Source organism: Ixodes scapularis, unplaced genomic scaffold (assembly GCF_016920785.2).
Source record: "Ixodes scapularis isolate PalLabHiFi unplaced genomic scaffold, ASM1692078v2 PGA_scaffold1__304_contigs__length_218370807, whole genome shotgun sequence".
Taxonomy (NCBI): Eukaryota; Metazoa; Arthropoda; class Arachnida; order Ixodida; family Ixodidae; genus Ixodes; species Ixodes scapularis.
In genome coordinates, this window is record NW_024609846.1 from 159,247,832 (window position 1) to 159,266,992 (window position 19,161).

At 45.5% G+C, this 19,161-nt stretch overlaps 1 protein-coding gene across 1 annotated transcript in view; it reads left to right on the forward strand.

The window, feature by feature from the left end:
• The window catches only part of LOC8054055 (neprilysin-1), a 257,784-nt gene that overhangs the window by 63,784 nt on the left and 174,839 nt on the right, over positions 1-19,161 (forward strand). Inside the window, exon 2 of the mRNA XM_029994983.4 lies at positions 17,610-17,731. Coding sequence (XP_029850843.2) covers positions 17,610-17,731 — 122 coding nt within the window. The remainder of the gene's footprint in view (positions 1-17,609; positions 17,732-19,161) is intronic.

Below are 19,161 nucleotides of genomic sequence, written 5' to 3' on the forward strand. Positions count from 1 at the left end.
CTGATACAGAGATCCACACGGACGCCAGTAACACCGGACTTGGCGCGGTACTAGTTCAAAGGCAGGACGGGGCAGAGCGAGTCATCGCATACGCGAGTCGGACGCTGTCTAAGGCGGAGAGGAACTAATCAACAACTGAAAAGGAGTGCCTTGCTGCCGTCTGGGTAATAACAAAGTTTCGCCCATATTTGCATGGGAGTCCTCTTCGCGTGCTGGCTCGCGAATCTGAAAGACCCCTCTGGACCCCTCGCCCGGTGGAGCCTACGACTGCAGGAGTTCGACATGACCGTTGTGTATAGGTCCGGCCGGAAGCACAATGACGCCGACTGCCGGTCAAGAGCTCCTGTCGAGGCCGGTCTTGCCTGTATCGAAGACGACGACGATGAATGTTTTTTCGGTGCTTTGGACGTCAGCGACATGGCAACACTAAACGAGACGACCCCAAACTGCGAGCGCTCATCGAGCACTTAGAGGGACAAGCGAGTACGGTTTCCCGTGCTTTCTTAAGAATCCTGCATACAATCTCTATGCGGCAAGAGGTGCTGTACAAGGAGAACTTAGTCAACAACAACACAGCATGGCTGTTGGTTATTCTTGCTATCCTTCGAGACGAAATCTTCCAAGGATACCATGACGACCCAACGGCTGGACACATTAGCTACAGCATCACGCTCGCCAGGATTCGAGAAAAGCACTATTGGCCGAGGCTACCGAAGGTCGTTCACCTCTACATTCGATCATGCCACAAATATCAGTGACAAAAAGAAAAAAGAAAAAAAAAAAACGCCCACGAAGTTGTCAGGATTTTTGCATCCGATTGCTCCCCCGTCCAGGCCGTTCCAGGAGATCGGAATGTATTTACATAGCCCTTTCCCTCCGTCAACGTCGGGAAACCGCTGGATAATCGTCGCCACAGATTATCTCACACGGTACGCCGAGACAAAAGCCCTTCCATCAGGTACGGCTGTGGAAGTCGCCAAGTTTTCCAAAGAGTCCATTGTCCTCCGGCACGGTGCCCCCGAAGTCATCATTACAGACCGTGGATCATCGTTCATGGCCCAGCTGACGCAAAAGATCCTTCGTCTCAGTGGGACCGGTCACCGCCAAACCACTGCGTACCATCCGCAGACAAATGGACTAACAGAACGGCTAAACAAAAGTTTCGCCGACATGATCGCCATTTATGTCGACGTAGAGCACAAGACATGGGACGAGGTGTTACCCTACGTCACGTTTGCTTACAATACGGTGGTGCAAGAGACCACAGGAGTAACCCCTTTTCAGCTTGTGCATGGCAGAAAAATAACGATCATGCTCGACGCAATGCTACCCCACGAACCTGATGACGATGCGATCCCCGACGCCCAGGTGGTTGCTCAACGAGTCGAAGAAGTTCGCCAGCTCGCCCGACTCCGAATTCAAGATCAACAACGTGTCGACGCTACCCGGTACAACCTTCGTCGGATCGACGTTCGTTTCAAGCCCGGAGACCTTGTGTGGGCTTGGACCCCGACACGACGACGCGGTTTAAGCGAGAAACTCCTGAAGAGCTACTTCGGACCCTACAAAGTGCTTCGTCGACTCGGGGATCTGAACTACGAGGTGATGTCCGACGGAACACGGACTTCGTCACGCCGCCCTCTACGACCGGAAGCCGTCCACGTCGTGCGCCTTAAGTCGTACTACGCGCGATAAGACTGAACTGTGATCTTGTGCAACGCTTGATAGGATTGTGTTCTGCCAGCTTCCGTATTTTCCCATTCTTTTGTTCGTCTTGCTCTGTTTTGTTGCCATTTACGTGGCATCGAGACGATGCCATTTTTTAAAGGTGGGAGTAATGCCACTCGCGCCGGCGACCGAGTGCGTGTCTGGCCGAGTGGTTACCGCACTTGACTCTCGTGCGGTACGCCGGGGTTTGATTCCTGGCAAAGCCGCGTCTTTTATTTATTTTGTCAATTTAGATTTCTGGTAATTTCGAGAACCGTGTTGCTTGTTCTAGGTTAGAATGATCTACGCGCCGAACCTTCTAGGCCGATTGTTCTTCCAGAAGTCCACGTGTGTACAAAAGGGGCCCCGCGTGGCCAGCCGGAGTCAGTTTCGCCCCAGCGTTCGACTCTGCTGTCACACGACTTTGAAGCCCGCGACGCTCTGCTTTCTTCTATTATCTTTTCTTATTTTTGGGCACAAGTTCACCCCATTAAACGTTCAGTTTACTCAGTTATTCACAGCCTCATCACTTGTCGTTCGTGACAATGTTATGCTTGTTGGTCGACATTTGTGTGACATTTGAAAAATACAAATGCTGGATTTCAGTCAATATTCGCATCATTTTCTGTTTTAGAACTGCTAACCACTGCCCCCAATCACTGCTTTGAACATACAGCGGAGACAGACCTACCTGACCTATCGCATGATTGGTACCGGCCAGGAAAAGGATATATACGCTGCGCAAGACGACGCGGTTTCCACGTAGATGCGAATGCGGGAAGTGGAGCATTTCGCCGGGGCGCGCTGGACTGCGCTGGACTGTAAACATGGTCGTTTCGGTGCCTCGCGGCGCGGCGTGGCGCCGCGTAGTAGGCGATGAACGTCGTTTTGTGCTGGTGCGCGTTGCCTTCGCCAAGAAGAGTGTGGACTTTCTAGGTTCCCATCTGACCAACGGCCAGATGCAACTGGGAAATACCAACGCAAATGTAATCGCCCAATTTCCGACACGCCTGAGAATGTTCAAGACATAAGACAATACTTGAGAAATGGGGGTTTCTTTTTAAAATTTATTCATGAATACGCTCTGATTGCCGGACCACTGACAAGAGAAACGAAAAAAAAAACTCAGCGTTTCAATGGGGGATGGAATAAGAAAGTAGCTTCCAAGCCTTAAAGCTAAGGTTCACAACGAAACCTGTGTTGCAGCTTTTATACCCCAAGGCACAGAGTTGCACACTGATGCTAGTTCAAAAAGACTAGCATAAGGGTGGAACCAAGATACAACGGATGGGATCTTGTTTACTTTGCTAGTGAGAAAACCACTGAGGCAGAGAGCAAGTATAACTCAACGAAACGGAAACTCATGGCCATTGTGTGGTTTGTAGACCGACTGAGATCCCTACTCCTGGGCATCCACTTCACGGTGGTTACAAGCTGTCAGGCGCTTGTCTACTTGAATGCCCACCGAATACAGAAGTGCTAGATTGCCCGTTCGTATGACCTCACAAAATAAGTTTATTTCACAATTAAAGATCGGCCTCGTACCCACATGCCCCATGTTAACTATTCGAGTCGGCAATCTATGAAATGTTCAGGCGACACCATGAATGGTCTTCTGAAAGTACGTTTCAAAGGGTGTCTGACCCGTAGGCTATAAGACCAAATTTATGCCATGCAAAAAGAAGACGATAAACTGTGTCAGCTGGTTTAGATGCTTGAAAACTCGGAGGCCTTCGCACGAAGGAAGAAGAGAACAAGTCTAGGGACTACGCTCTTAAGAATTGCAGGACCATGCGGATCATCGAACACGACAAAGAAAAAGACTTAAAGTTTGTGTTGCCAAAAGCATTGCTGAAAGTAGTTCTGGTACAGGGCCAACAGGGCCACGACCTGCTTGGTCCTTTCTCAATAGACCGATTAATGGCAAAGCTCAAGGAAACAATTTGGTTTCCCCGTTTGTGCAACTATGTGCGTAGGTGCATCTCGAAATGCGTTGAAGGCCTTTTCAACGAGGTTCCTGGTGGAAAGAAGGAAGGACTCCTCGTATCCATTCCGCCTGGCAAGGACCCCTTTGAGACAGTGCACAATAGCCCTGTGGGACTATTTGTGCCAAGCAAGACGAGCAACCAGTATCTCTTAGATATCGTCGACAACTTGACCAAATTTGTGCAACTTTCTGCAACTCAAGACGTGTCGTACAAGCGTGTTGAAGTGAGCTGGTCACAACGAACTGAGTAAGTTGTTTTACATAGAAAGCAATCGAAGTATTTAGCTCGGCAGAAACCGCTTAACATATGCTCAACTCCACAGGTCATACCCAGGCCAATGGTCAGGTAGAGAGGATGAATCGAACAGTGCTACGCGTAATCGCAAGAGCAATGAAAGATCTTGCCCACCAAGGTTGGTAAACTAACCTGAAGCAGATGGAGTAAAGCCTTAACAATGCACTAAGCAAAACAACAGGGAAGACTCCGTTGGAAGTATATGGGGCGAAACTCCGGAGCTTCGGTTTCCGTCTGTTTCGGAAGATTCCGAATGTTTTTGGATGAAATTTCGGTAGTTTCGAAGGTTTTGCACTTTCATAGCTTTCTAGCCAACACGGCTTTTTTTTTTTTTGGCCCCCAGGAAAGGGGGGGGGGGGCGTTGAGGGTGCTCAAGAATTAAACCTTGATGCATACCTAATTTGGACAGGTTTTTGGTTACTAGGATGCTCGCAGTGTGTGGGGTATCTTGCTAAATCCTACTATCCCACGCTGAGGCTTGCGGGCGTGTCGACCCATCGGGTGTATCGGGCGCGTTCTTGATGCGTGCTTGAAGTGACAGCCAAAATAACCGCAGGAGTTTAAAATTAAAGCTCTACGATAAAGCTCTATGGTAGCTTGTGCGTGTCCAAGTGACCGAGCTCTCGATGCAGCGTGTAGGCCTCGCGAACATTTCAGACACGAATGGCAATCGACTGACCAAAAATTTTATTTACACTCCGGAAACACGCTGCTAGGTCCTCAGCAGAGCAATTTATATGACAAGCGCCTCACTGTGATGCACGAGCAATAAGCCTTTTCGGCTAAGGAATGGATTAGTATCTGTCTAAAGAAGTAGGAATGTCTTACATGGCCTATGCAGCAGATAACGGCGGGAAATGGAGCAAACCTCGTTAATCTGTCATGTGCAAATTGCTCTTGCTTCGAAAAGGTCGGTCGCCACTATTTTGTTTGCAGCCTGTGCTGCTATCGAAAATTGTCGCTCGGCGCGACCCATTGGAAACTTACGTAATTTACCGCGTTTATGTTACACTTATCAATTTCGTTGGAACAAACTGTACCTAAATCTTCATATATGAGACACGTATACAGTATAGGAGGTTTCGGGCAGCACGTGTGTATATTCTCGATTGCATAAAAGATGTCGGAGACCTTCCAACAATGTTATTTTCACATGCCACCTGTGTTGTCTCAACATAAACCGCAACGTTCCCGGCGCTTGGGACGAACACCACACACATCGTGGAGCAATCAAAACGAGCGAACGAGCGTTGCAATTTGTGATAATCGATTTCACCTACCTACCTCCCCGCTTTGTTTTGGTCACGTGATGACATGACTATGGGAGTTGTGAAATCGAAACCGCATTGACCAACGACACAAAATCTTATCATCTTGCGTCGTGTTTTTTTTTTTTTTTACGTCTCTGTACCTCAAATGTATCTGAAACACCCTATTTTTATTATTTACATGTTTACATTCAAAAGTTTATTTATTTAATGTGGTTTCTACGATTGACTTGTTAAAAATATTGCAGCGCTCAGTAATGTGTTGTGGCCACTCTGGCAACGCTCCAAAACTATCCAAACATTTCCGAAACACACCGATGTTCGGCCGTCCATCCGAAACCTTCCGAAACCCCGTTTTGAGTCCGAAAGCTGTTTCGGAAAACGTTTCGCCCCATCACTAGTTTGGAGTGCTTTGTGTTATATCCAAGTTTCTACAGAATTGCACTACAAGAGCTGGCACTGGACGACGAAACTACCTGGAAGGAGCCAAACGTTCTACGAGCAAAAGTGCGGCAACGTTTGCTGGAGGAAGATGAAAAGGGGAAGCAGGCGTATGATAATCACCACTATCCAACAAAGCTGTATGACGTGTGAGAAGTAGTGTTTCTGAGGAGACCACCTCAGCACACCGTGAATCCGACTAAGACGCTGCGCAAGTATCAAGGACCCCTGGTCGTCACGCAAGTGTTGCCTGCACATCTCTACAGGGTGCCGGAGCTTGACTAGAATTCAAGTCGGCGGCTTTCAACCACGACCCATGTCTCCCAGCTCAATAGGTGGTCAATGACCTCCACTTCATCTAACGTTGAGGTCAAAGTAATTTCTTAGGATTCCGAAGACCAACGGTCGAGTCGGAAACGTGTGTTTTCTGCCAGACTGCAGGATTGTGTGGTGTGCATTTTGTATAACGGAAAAGAGTCATTGAAAACAATCAGACAAACAGCCTGTTTTTTTTTTTTTTTGTTGTTGTTGGTCTTCAATGTCCCTATTTCGTTATCGTAAATTAGAAACCAACACGCTCAACCATCTACATTAACTGTTCCATGGAGCGAATTGCCATTATCAAATTTTGAGCCGCGCGCCAAGCGGCACTCAAATTCCGCTGTCCCAACTGAACGGAGCCTGTCGCCTGTAGCAGCGATTTGATGAATAGGCTCCCATTTGCTGGCGCGCGTCATAGTTTCAAGGAACGCCACCCCTTGGCGCTGAGGACCCCGCGCCGGCAGCGCTCCGGTAAAAGGGACACGATGGCGCAAGCTCGGCCGCTTCTACTCTTCTGGACGCCGACGAACATGGCTGCGCCTCAAGCATCCACAATGTCTTCGGCCGCAACCTCGGCAGTAGCGAAACCTGCGCATCCATGCAAGTACACCACAAACGAACTAAGGGATAACGTAGCACAACGAGCGAGGAGGCAGGCAGCGAAATCCACGATCGTTGTCAAGTCTCCGAATACACGGCGGGCGGAACGAGCAGCGGCGCAACGCGCTAGGAGAAAGAACAAAGCCTTTCGAAAACGTGAATCACAAGCGGTTCGTGATTCAAAGCGTTTCAAGCGGCAAGACGACGAGGCCCTTTGACAACGATAGGGGGAAGCAATACGTCGTAGGCGGCTTGCTTTGACATTCGCAACTCTTAAGACGTGCTTAGGTGTCCTCGGAATTTTTTTTTTTTTTTGTGTAACTATGTAGTCTTTTAATGAGGGCGTTAAGTCGGTAGTACGGCCGGATGTAAGGATTATGCCATTATCGACTTTTTACTTGCGCAACCCTACCTGGCGAATTGGATAACTGGGAGTGGCAAACCTGTCAGCAGTCGGAGGACGGGTGAGTGCGCGGAAAGATGCGTGTGTGTGTGTGTAACCATCCGCAAAATAAAAGGAAGGAGCGGCGTTTGTCCGCAATTCAACCCGAGTCAATCAACGTAAGTTAACATGCCTTAGAAAGATTGTTGTTTAACCGAGAACAATTCTCAGAAGATCACTGGTACGGACTGGTGGTACACAGCAAAACACATTACGTTCACACTCAGGTAGGCGTTGTTAACGCATGTGATCACTGAATTCTTTAAGATAATAAATAAATCAGTTAATAATTCAATCAATCTCTCAATAAAGTTTTGTTTACTTTTGTTAATGAGAATTGATTTTTCATGCTAGGAAACAACACTTAGAGCATTCCTTCCCCTTGACTGCGAGCATTTATTTTGCAAAAATGCAATCGTGAAAGAGCCGAAGTCTCTCGGAAATTATTGCCCACGAAGGTAGTTTATGCCCGTTAGTTTTGGATTTATGTCAAGCATAGAATTCCTATAAAGAGAGCTCGTGCCCTGTGTTCGTTCCACGGCGGAGCATCCGGTGGGAAACAGCTGTTGTGGCAGCAAGCTGGGGTCCATATGCGCCGACATTTTTCGAACAAATATCAGCCCGAGGGACAACACACGAGCTCCGCGACAGTTTTTGATCACCGCCTAGTACGGTGCATCGCGTAACTTCTGAAAACAAACGCGGATTCTCATTCCAGCACAACACGCGAAAAGCAGATCACTGCGATGTACGCAAGCGCTTAGCGAATGAGTTCGTGAAACAGATCACTACACCTACAATTGAAGCCTGCGTAGTCGCGCCCCCACGTCACGTTTAAGTTCCCAGCTTCGACGTTGCCTTCCCTGAAAGCAGTTACTCCAGACTCGTCCGCGCCGCGTGCTCCCCGTGCACCGCAGCGACAGGTCGTTTCCGCTGAGCGCGGCAAAGTTGGACGTGCGGGCATTTTATTTGAAGTGAATGTATCGAGCCCTTCGTGGGATCATGAAGACTTGTCTCTTGGATCATGAAAGACGGTACAGTGCCTCCCTTTTATTGATACGATGAACGTCACGGTCAATGGGAGCACAAGCGACCCATCGGCGGAAGGGTAGCCTGATCCCACCGCATTACTGTCGGGATTTCGAGAAGTGACCGGTCACAGAAAATGCGCCTGACCTAATCAGACTCCGTGATTTTAGTCTTTATGATAGTGACAACACCTTCAGTAAGACAGGATGCAAAAAAAAAAAGAATTCAACAATAATAATGGAGTACATTTTTCTTAGTTTGAATGACGAACTTAGTTTAGGTTTAGAAACATCAAAATATATTTTTTTTTTTTTTTTTTCACGGCAAAGGTGAAGGGGACAGCAAAGGTGAGGTTAACAGTGGAAGCGCACAAACAAGTGTAATTCGAATGCGTCGTTGGTCTATTTCACGTTTGGATCATACGAATATTTCTTCTTAGTTGGGAGTTTATACCCGAATGAAATGCGCTACCCATGACCAGGGACATTTACGTTTGTATTGGTGGTAAATAATTTAGCACGTAGAATTAAAGTTTAAATTCGGAAAAATTTCAATTAATATACTGCTAATGTTGAAATGTAGTGGAAAACGTTGTTGACGATCTCAGTATTTAATATTGTGTCTCAAATTGCTCGATCTTAGCTATTTTCGCTGAAACGTATTTAAAATTGCCAGCAATACATAAACTATATTAAGGCACTCTAAATACAAAACAGGGACAAAGCACGAAACTCCGCAGACTCCGTTTACAAGATTTTGTTGCTTGCAAAAGCCTACCTGATTTCTGCAGTACTTGTGGGCGATGTTAGCTGCCGTGAAGCGCAAAGGGAAACGTATGTAGCCCGTATTTGTGTAAAATCTTGACTTCAGCAAACCAGGCACGCGGTCTCTCCGAAATGAGATGTTAGGAATTACTTGAAAGTATATATTCAAGATTGCTACAATCATTGTAGAGTTAATATGATAATCTAGAGGAAAAGGCACTGCGGATTCTGGCCGCTTCGGAATGGCTGGGCACAGACGCGGAGATTTGTGGTTCCGTTGACCACATATTGCTGACGAGCCTTCAATGCACAGAAAGAAGCCGCCGTGAACCATCCCTCGCAAGGTTTTTTTTTTTTTTTTTTTTTTTTGTATTAGGTGTGCATATTTAGTTAGTTTCTTGCTTTATTTCTCACAAAAATACCGGCATCGCGCATTGTATAAAATAAAATAAAATAAACGAGAACTCGAATAACTTGCACTCGTTGCGGCAAACCGAAAACGCCCTAGCCAATTGTTTACCTTTTTTCTCCACTTCTTTTTTCGCTCTCTTCTTCGTTTCTCCTCTCGGAACCACCGAACTCCGCGCTGAAGATATGCCACATTGTGCTCACGTCTTGACCTCCTCGTTACAATCAAGGATTCAATACCTAGCAGAGGGTTGTCTATTTAAAACATTTATTCTCACTCCATTACTTCTGAAAGACAGCTTGACCCGTAATTAGAGTAACCGACAATACTTTGTTGTTGTTGATACATTTTTGCACCAACAATTTCAGCCTGGGATGGGTTTGCAGAATATAATTAGATCCGATAAATGTGACCAGGCTCCAAGTTTTTTGGAGTGGTTGATTTTTGTCGCCCATCAACGAAGGACGAGGCTCTGTTTTGGAGGTGCTTCGCAACAGACTATGTCGAAATGAAATAATATTGTCCTCCCCGAAGGCTATATTCCGCTGATTAAATTCCGACGAACCTTTTAGAGGGTAATGGAGCATCAAGTTTGACGTTCGGCTTTAACTGTAGCAAAATATCGTGCCCTGTTCTCCTGTGTCTCTTTGAAAATTTTGTGCCTTTTTTCTGGTTTTGTTTGGTTACCTCCCCTTCAATCCGTTTCTACTCTTGCAAAACATCGTGAAGACGGCGCCACATTTAATGAGCACCTCACTCTCCCGCACTTGCGAATGCGTTTCGTTGTGACGACCGAAGATTTTCATGCTTAAAATACGCATCCGCATTTATAAACCGTTTTCACTGGATTCGAGGTAGGCCTCTCCCCGGCGTTGCCTCAAATAATGACCGAGCGGCTTTCACTAGCTGCAGCCGGCATGAACGAAACGTCAACAACTGTTGCCAGGAAAATTGGCGGATTTTTGTTTCTCCCTGCGTTTCATGGCACACATGCTCTCTCAAGAACATCTGGCAAGCATTTGGAGGAGGAAAATGTAAACTGCTTTTGAGCTCGAGACTGAAGTACGGCTGAAATATGCTTGCTTATTGTTGCACCGACTTCACATGGATCTCAATTCACGCCGCAAAACTGCCTTGTCAGTCACCGAAATTATTACTTTCAGTATCAACATCTGTCTACATAAAACAAATGAGATATTCACTGGTGACACTATGGACAAACAATTCCAGTTAACTTCTTTCAAAAGTGAACGGCAACAATGGATGGCCGGATGTTATTGGCACTCCTCACCGACGGAAGGCGGCGACTCGCGCATTAAATTCCAGAGATCGAAGCGTTTAAAGAATAAATTGCCCCTAGCGTACGATGTCACCTTACCCTAACACCGTCCACATCCAGCGAGCAGGGTAACGACCGATTCAAGGAGATCTCACCAAAAACACTCAATTATTCCACAGCACCAGAACAAAGGGATGGACGCAAACGTTTTGTTCCCCCCCCCCCCCCCGAATCATCCATTTCCGGTGATAAACCATCGCTAGCCCTTGGACCATTCAGAATTTATCTATGTAACTCACGACTTCTTTCACAAAGTCATGGGCCGTGGGACGTCGTTCCTCGGCCTCATTTTCTGCAAACGACTCACTCGAAACTCAGAGGCATTCGATCGTCGATCACGGTTGTCACAGTAGAAGATGAAACGAAAATAGTACCCAGCCTCAATAAAAAAGCAATCGAAAGGCAACAAGAGTGACCAAGCTGGAGAGATGGGGCTGAAATTGGGTTTCAAAGATTAGTATGGTGGAACAAAATTTCTAGCTACAAGCTGTGGGGAGACCGTCGCTCTAAGCATCACTACCGTCAAAATGGTGACGGCCAGAGAGCTTTCGTTAGAATCGTGTATACAAATATTAGCCTTTTATTTAAATACATTCTGGAACGAACAAACCGTGTGCCACGTTCCGTTAACATCGTGCCGCGCCACAGGGCAGTGTGAGCCTCTAAATCGCCTTCGATTGTTCGCATTTCGTTTCGGTGAAATCAAACGCCAGATGAAAACGAAACACGGTTTTGTGCCTTGTCCCCGACATGTTTAGCCTTACACCGGTTCACTAGCTTATTTCATTGGTACGGTGTGATCATTCGATAGCTGAATGGTGCATTTTTAGAGACTGAAAAAAAATTCCCTTCTTAGTCTGGTGGGTCTGGTGACTCTGCAAATGTTGCCGTGTTTCGAAAATACGAACGCTGACGTTTACACGTCGCATAACCAACGTTGAAAGTTTTTTGGAGCACAGAGCTCGCACCACATGTTTTCATTGACTCACCGCTTATCACTCGGAGGCATGGGCCCTCTTAAGTCCTTCTGATTGTATCCCTTTCATTCTAGGGCTTCTATAAGCCAGCTGGCAGCCGCCCTGTCGCGTGTCGGTCTAGAGTAGGGGATGACGCACCCGATCCTTTCTCAGGTGGTATGATTTTGGGTGCCGGCCTCGACACATATCGCACTCAGGTGGCCTTCCTTGTTCAATTTACGTTTACCGTTTGTACAACACAGTGATGAACTCTCGGAGCCACCAAACCGAAAAACTAGACAACCGCCGGTGCAGCCTTAGTAATCGTACATTATAAATCCAATCGAGGTGAGTAGATTGATAATATAGTTGGAAATATTCTGACCGAAAAATGAGTTGATAAACCTTGTCGAATAGCATGGAAGAAGGTCAACAAGTGAGCCAATAATAAGTATGTTTTATTTTGTTCAAACATTTTTTCTATGTTTACGACTTTCTTTGCGAAGACTTGTTCGTTAATACAGTTAACCTAGGAATCAGTTTGAATGAACATACATTCATTGGTGTTTAGTATGGTACGAAAGAAATGGATGAAATAGTCAGTATGAATAATGAATACAATCATTTTCATCGGCCAAGATTAGTTCTAAATTTTACGGATAAAATCAATATTTGCTATAAATATGACTTTAGTTTCGTTGAAACTTGGACGAGTTGATTTTGCATTCGCAAAAAGTAAAAAAAAAGAAAATGCGAAGATGGGTGAGGGAAGCGAAGATCCATACGGACAGAGCGCTGACTTACAACTGTTATTTCATTGGAAAGACAAAAAATCGTTGGGATACTCAAACCATTCAAAAATATACACCGTCGCCTATTTTTAACTCGTCTCAAATTCGCTGTCATAGGTGTGGCTGCGGTCTAATTTTAGAGGAAACAACGAGGCTGGGTAGACGTAGAAAAAAAGATGACAGAATAGATTTTAGAGCCGCATTTTTGTTTCACGGTGCGAGGATGGAAGCTGTGTCAGTGTGTCGTATATAGCGTTTCATGTCAAGGAACTGGTGCTTCTCCCGGAATTCGACTCGTGTTGAAAAATAGATTACGGCGTAGGTTTGTGAATGTTTTGAGAAAGACAACTATCTTTTTTTTGTGCCATTCCAATGAAATAACAGTTGTAAGTCAGCGTTCTGTCTGTGTGCAACTATTTATCCCTCGTTCATCTTGGCGCTGTTTCTAATTTTTACAGCTACGACTATTGCTATAATGTACAAGTCACGATTAATATAAAAAAGAGGTAAATGATGACGAAATGTTTTCAAGTCGAAAATAAGGGCTTGCGTTTTAATTTAACCTGCTATGCAAAGCCCGAGAGGTTCCGACGATTTGTGTCCTTGGCAAAACTTAGTGGTAGTTGGTACATTAATTAAGTAAAACTAATCTTATATTTCAAACTTACTTTTAACTGACCAAGAACAGCGCAATGAACCGAGTTCACTAAGGAGTGCTAACTGTATCACCTCAGGAACCTAATTCGAATTATATACATAAAATAAAACTCTCGTCGATGCTAAAACACGATGCTACAACAACAGTTGTTACAACACGATGGGCGATTCGGAGGGAGGGAACGTAGGGTTTGCCGGTCGTGACAGGCGGCCATGAATGGGCTGAAAGAGGCTTGTTCCCAAGATGGACAACAAGAAAGCACGGATGGATGGGGAATCATGAAGACGCGAGGGTGCCATAAAACTGCAATATTGTGCCAGATCAGCAGATGCTGGAGTTCTTAGGGCGGAGTTCTAAAGGTCTCTGCACATGTACGAGCACCAGAGGTTTCAAAATGGCCTTGGTAACGCCTGAAGGTTTGTCACTGGATACACGAGCACTCTCTTAGAAGGCTCTAGCGCATTTTAGTCGGCGGCATAGGGCAATATAACTAGACAGAAAAACGCAGGAGATATATATGTTGAATCAGCATTTTATGTCATATATGTTGACCAAACTATGAGGGAGTTTAAAAGAGTCGTTCTGCCCTAATGGTTCGTACCCGAACGATTCGTAGGTGGTCGTGCTCATGCGTGCGGGAACTGTTCTGGACCTTGAGGAAATTTAGCCTTAGCGGGTCCTGTCGGTGCAATAAAAGTTATATGAAGAAAGTTCACTGAAATTTGACTCTGATCAATTCTTTTATTTTAAATCACATAAATTATATTTAAATAAAAGGACGAAATTTTGGCAACAATAACGGCATGAATTTGACTTAAGTAAAATGTTTATTTTATCAGCCTGATATTTTGCACACTGCCTTCCACTTCATGACTGTCCCTGTGCAGGTTCCGACCACGGGCCTAAATATTTTTTTTTTAACATCGCAATGCTAACTTTGCCATCGCCGGAAGCGGAAAAGTGGCGTGCTTTGATCACACTCGTTACCAGAAGGCATTTCATACTTGTTTCTTGCCCCCAGAGATAAACTGCATCGAAATGAGTAGGGGCTATCAACTAGATAACACCGTATATTAACTAAATGAGTCTCGACACGCGCCCGTTTGGTCGGAGGCTAGAAACATGCGGAAGTGTTACGAGCAGCTCTTAGCAGCGATCATGGATCAAGTCGCGTCTATCGCTTGGGCACATGCCCGTAAGGACGTGCTCAGACGTTTGCGTTGACGTCGCCGAGCTGCCTGCGCTTATGCCCAAGTCGCACTAGAGCGACAAACAGAAACAATCGACAATGTCAAGCCTCCAACACGTGCAGCACGCACGCGAAGTTGTCTTTGGCAGGTTTGCAATGGCCTGTGCTCACTTAACGTGCATGGAGAGACTGCAAGCCTGCCAAAGGGTTCACCTTGTGCATGCTGCGCGCGTTTGATGCTTGAAAGTGTTGGTTGTTTCTGTTTGTCTAGTGGAACTCAGACATTAGCAGCTTGCTAATGTCTAAAGCCATCTCGCGTCAAGTAGCCGCAGCGTAGTCCGTCGTGCTCAAAACGCTTATCTCTGGACTGTATCTGCTCTCGCGTCACCTGCGAGCGGGCGCTCATTCCTCGGGAACATTTCATTTTCTGGTCGAGGTGCCTGCGCAGACTAGTTGAGAAGCGCATCTATGGCGTTGACTGCAACTACGGTGCCTAAAACGCGTCTAAGACTGGTCTGTTTATCGTCCTATTTCGCCCATCTATCTAAAGGGGTCCCAAAGTGGCAACGAATGTCTGGCGTAGAAATGCAGGCGAGAAGGCCGAGCGAACGTGAGTGTCGCTGTCGTCACCGCGTCACAACTCCTGGCTGTCGAAGCTTCCGTGGACTGACAAGCCGAAGAACGACCTACAGGAGAACAGGCCCGTGCCACATACACCCCCCCCCCCCCCCCCTTTGCTGTGACGCCACGAGGATCGGGGCCGGTGACAGTATGATACTTCTATGACGTCATCAGGCGGAAATTGAGGGACCACATTTTTGGGCGCCGTTAACACACCTGTCGTAGACGCGTTCCGGGTAGCATATATTTCAAATGCCGACCCAGCAAACTCAAATTGCAATAGGGAGACAGTAACCATCCTATTTAAGCCTTCTTGAAGCGAACTCATAGGTATTGTGACTTCCGTCGCTTGCGGACGACCAATGAAAGCTTTACAATGCAGAGCGTTACTAAGTCGTGATATCTTGCCGGAGCTTGCATCGGTTGACACATGGTGGTTTGACACACGGTTGTCTTGACGACTTGATTGATGTGCCGTTAGAGCTATATAAAAAAAAAACACTTCTCGCATGCGCGGTATATACGCCTGTTCAGCAACATTTGTTTTTTTCTTTTTACGCTTGAGCGACACTTGTTGCCATAGGAGTGCACGTGTGAACAGCTAGTACTGCGAAAGATGGCTGGGTTGTGAAATTTAAATTTCGTGTTCTCGACGGACAAAGCTCAGTGTATGTCTCAGAGCTTGTCGTGTTAGTGGGATAGACCAAAATCACTGCATGCAACTGAGCGACATACGGGAACCTGCATTTTTGCTGCTCGTCACATAGTGAAGATATTCTGCGTTGTATCTAGTGCCCCAAGTTTGAGCTGAAGTAAATATCTTTTTACGCCGTAAAACGAAATGAATGAAATAGTCAAAGCTACTCGCAAGATCCGAGAGACGCCAGAGCGGTCCCAATATAAACCCCCCCCCCCAAAAAAAAAAAAGAAACAAAAAACGATTAGGTGACATAGTCAACAAAATTTATCACCTTGCAAATGACGTGTGCGTAAAAGACTTCCTAAAATGGACATACAAGACTTACCTAGTGGCCTCGATGCTGCATTTTGCTGTGAAAATGTGTAGTATAAGTACTTTTGACGTTTTTTATATAGTTAGTTTTAACGCACGTGAGATCAAAGTCGAAACTACAAACTTTATCATGTTGCCCTAAACGATGATTTCACTGCACATGTTGCGTGCTCGGCGGAGACGCTAAAACCACAGTGCTCATTCTCTAGCCACTGCCACACCGACACCTAAAGGAGAACACACAGTTTTAGATTTTAGGTAGCCTTTGTTCTATCTTTTTGTTTTGTATTAGTACTTTCAAATTTACGCGACTTTTAGAAACGTGAGAGTGAGCGCGCAACAACGACAATTCCAACCAAAAAAGACTTTAGAGCGTGCTGCCCCACCACTGCGAGCAGGGATTGGCAGTATTTCAAATACAAGTATTTTAAATACGTATTTTAAATACTTTGTGTATTTTGCATTTGTATTTAATTACAAATTGGGTAATGTATTTGACGTGTGTATTTAAATACTAAAACGTGGGTATTTCAAACATAATTGTAATTAAATACAATTTTGTGGGCGAAAATACATCCCTTAAATTTATTGTCACTGCCCAGAGCAGGAAGAAAACTACGTTCTGCACCGAATGCAGTGTCTCTCAATCAAGCACAAACGTTTAGTGAGTTTGTGATTACGGTGCTAGTCCAGGACAAGAATAGTGACGAAATCGACGTTCACAGGCAGACTGGCTAAATAAGTGCCTGTGACAACTTGTGATGCTTTCAAGCCTGATTTCCATCCCTATTTTTGCCTGGAACATTCTAAATGTGCGGGTCGTCCAGATTTTCGTAACTGGTGCGAATTACAACAAGAAAAAAATTCTCTAGCTAGTGCTGCACATCTTGGTCGTCTCGGATCTTTGTTGGCCTATACCAAAATGTAATCGACAAGAAAAGCTGCTTGAAGCTCTGTACTTTTTTCACCGATTATGTCCGAGCTGATTACATTTTTTTGTGATTATATTTCTACTACGTTACTAGAGCCTCGCACACTAACTCCCGAGTGTGCGACGCAAAATTAAAATGAGATACCCAGAAACCCCTTGCAGGTGCCCTGAAGTCGCTGACGCAATTTTTGAGGAATGTACTTGGCAAAATATCTGGAGGAGACCAAATACATTTGGTTGTATTTGTATCTTGTACTTAAATGCTTCTTGGGAGATGTAATTAGGTTTGTAATTAAATACATTTTTTCGAAGTATTTTGTATTTGTATTTCGATACATATTTGCATGTATTTTGCCCATCCCTGACTGCGAGCATCGGATATGGTGTCGACCCTCCTACGTTGCGCAGTCAGCAGCTTGAGAAATGAGTTTCGACTGTCAAAAAGATGCTTCCATTTGAAAACACTGACCTTACAAAGAACGTTGCATTAATCTAGCGCATGTTGTTTTTTTCGGTAGCAAGTCCAAAGGATATGTCTATCATCTAGTTTAAACTTCAAATGAGTGCACGCCGGGAAGGGTCGCACGCGGGACGAAGGGGAGCTTGTGTTTTTTTTTCAGCGCCTCTCGACCATGCCAAGAATGCTTTGTCAGTTGGCTGAGAATGCTTGCTTCTGACATTCCGCAGAAGAGAGCACATTCGCGTGTTCAAAACGCGCCCCACATCTCAGTACACAAAGATGGCAGCTTGTAGAAATGGATTATAGAAGGGGCGGGTTTGAGTGATGGTGAGAGGCGAACCCAAAAACGGTGCATGCCTGCGCTCATCGGCCCCGTTGTTCTGTTCCAGGCGGTCCTGGTGGGCGCGGAGGACCAAGATGGAGCGCTGCCTGCTGGTCAGCCTGGGCCTGGTTACCGTCATCGCCGTCATTCTCATCATCACCACCTCAGTCGCGATGGCACGACCCCGTGGTGAGGCATCACCAACTTCTTCAGTTGTGCGGACCGCAGAGGTGGACCACAGCGAGTCACGCGGCGCGCAAAAACAGTGTCCATCTTTACGGGCTTTCAGACTTTCTGAACTCGGATATTTGTTAGAACAATTAGAGAAGATATAGGCGCGTGCTGTCCCTGCTTGTTCCTAAGTCTCGGGTGTTCGAGATGTTGGATTTTTGCCTTTCGGCGAAGAATTACCCGTCAGCGGCATTGAGCTACACCGTGCCTTTATTCTCTTTTACCCTTGTTTCCTTTCGACAAGTACTCGAAGGTGCCAAACACGTTCTCGAAAAGAAACACCCTTCCAGTGGTCTGCAGCATTGTTGAAAACAACATCACGGACATTATTTTAACCCAGGACAGTGGGGATAAGAAAGAGAGCAGAAAACGAATCTCCAAAGGAGATTTGTGTTGTGCTTTCCTTTTCCCCACTCTCCAGGGTTAAAAAAAAGGTCTGTACTCAACCCGCTCGCCTGCACCCTTGCTTTAACTTCAACAACAACACCCTCCGGCCTAACGACACGCGTATTGTGAATACTTGGCCGGATTGTTCAAACACGTCCTTCTTCTCCTGGCATTTCCCTCTCGCAGCTTTTTTATGCACTCCGCTTTCTCCGAAGATAAAGGTGTGCCTCGTGACTAGATATTTGGAGCTTAAAAGTAAGCTCCGTTGAAGTTTTGATTGTTTAAAATTGGTCCCAGAACTGTTTCAACCAACTAATTTACGCACGTGAGGGAGTGGTCCAAATTATACGTTTGTCAAAACTTTATTGTTAAAAAAACGTATATATTTTGACGTGTAAAAATTACACATAAAAAAAAAACACTGTAGCGAAGTTACATTTTCAAGTTTGGGTCGCATTGTTGTTTAACAAAGTGAAAGGTTCTGCTGGCATTACTTAAACTTTGATGTTAGATGTGGTAATTTGGGCAGTACAACCTGTCCCTACATGTTAGATGTTTGATTGTGTGAGATGAGCGGTAAAAAAACTCCCTCCAGCAGAATGAAAAATAAATGCATTGCGCGCTGTGTTTCGACTGCCTGCTCTTCCTCTAAGTCCCGCAACAGGCGTCGTCGCCCCAATAGAAAGTATGGAAAAATAGTAATGTTAATGCCCAAGTCGCACTCCCCTCCCACCTCTATTTGTGCCGACTTCTCACTAACTAACTATATTAAATTTAGAGATACTAAATAGCATTCCGGGTGAGAAAAGTGTTTCTGACCAAACGCCCTCCATTTTGATGAGAAATAAAAAATAAAAAAAGTTTACACAAAAAGGCCACGAACAAAAAGAGGGTCCTGAAAAAAAACGCTTCGGATAAAAAACAGAAACTTACTCAACCACGCTTGCAAGGGTAAAACATTCTTATATAATAAAAACAAAACAGCGCAAGACAATGAAAAT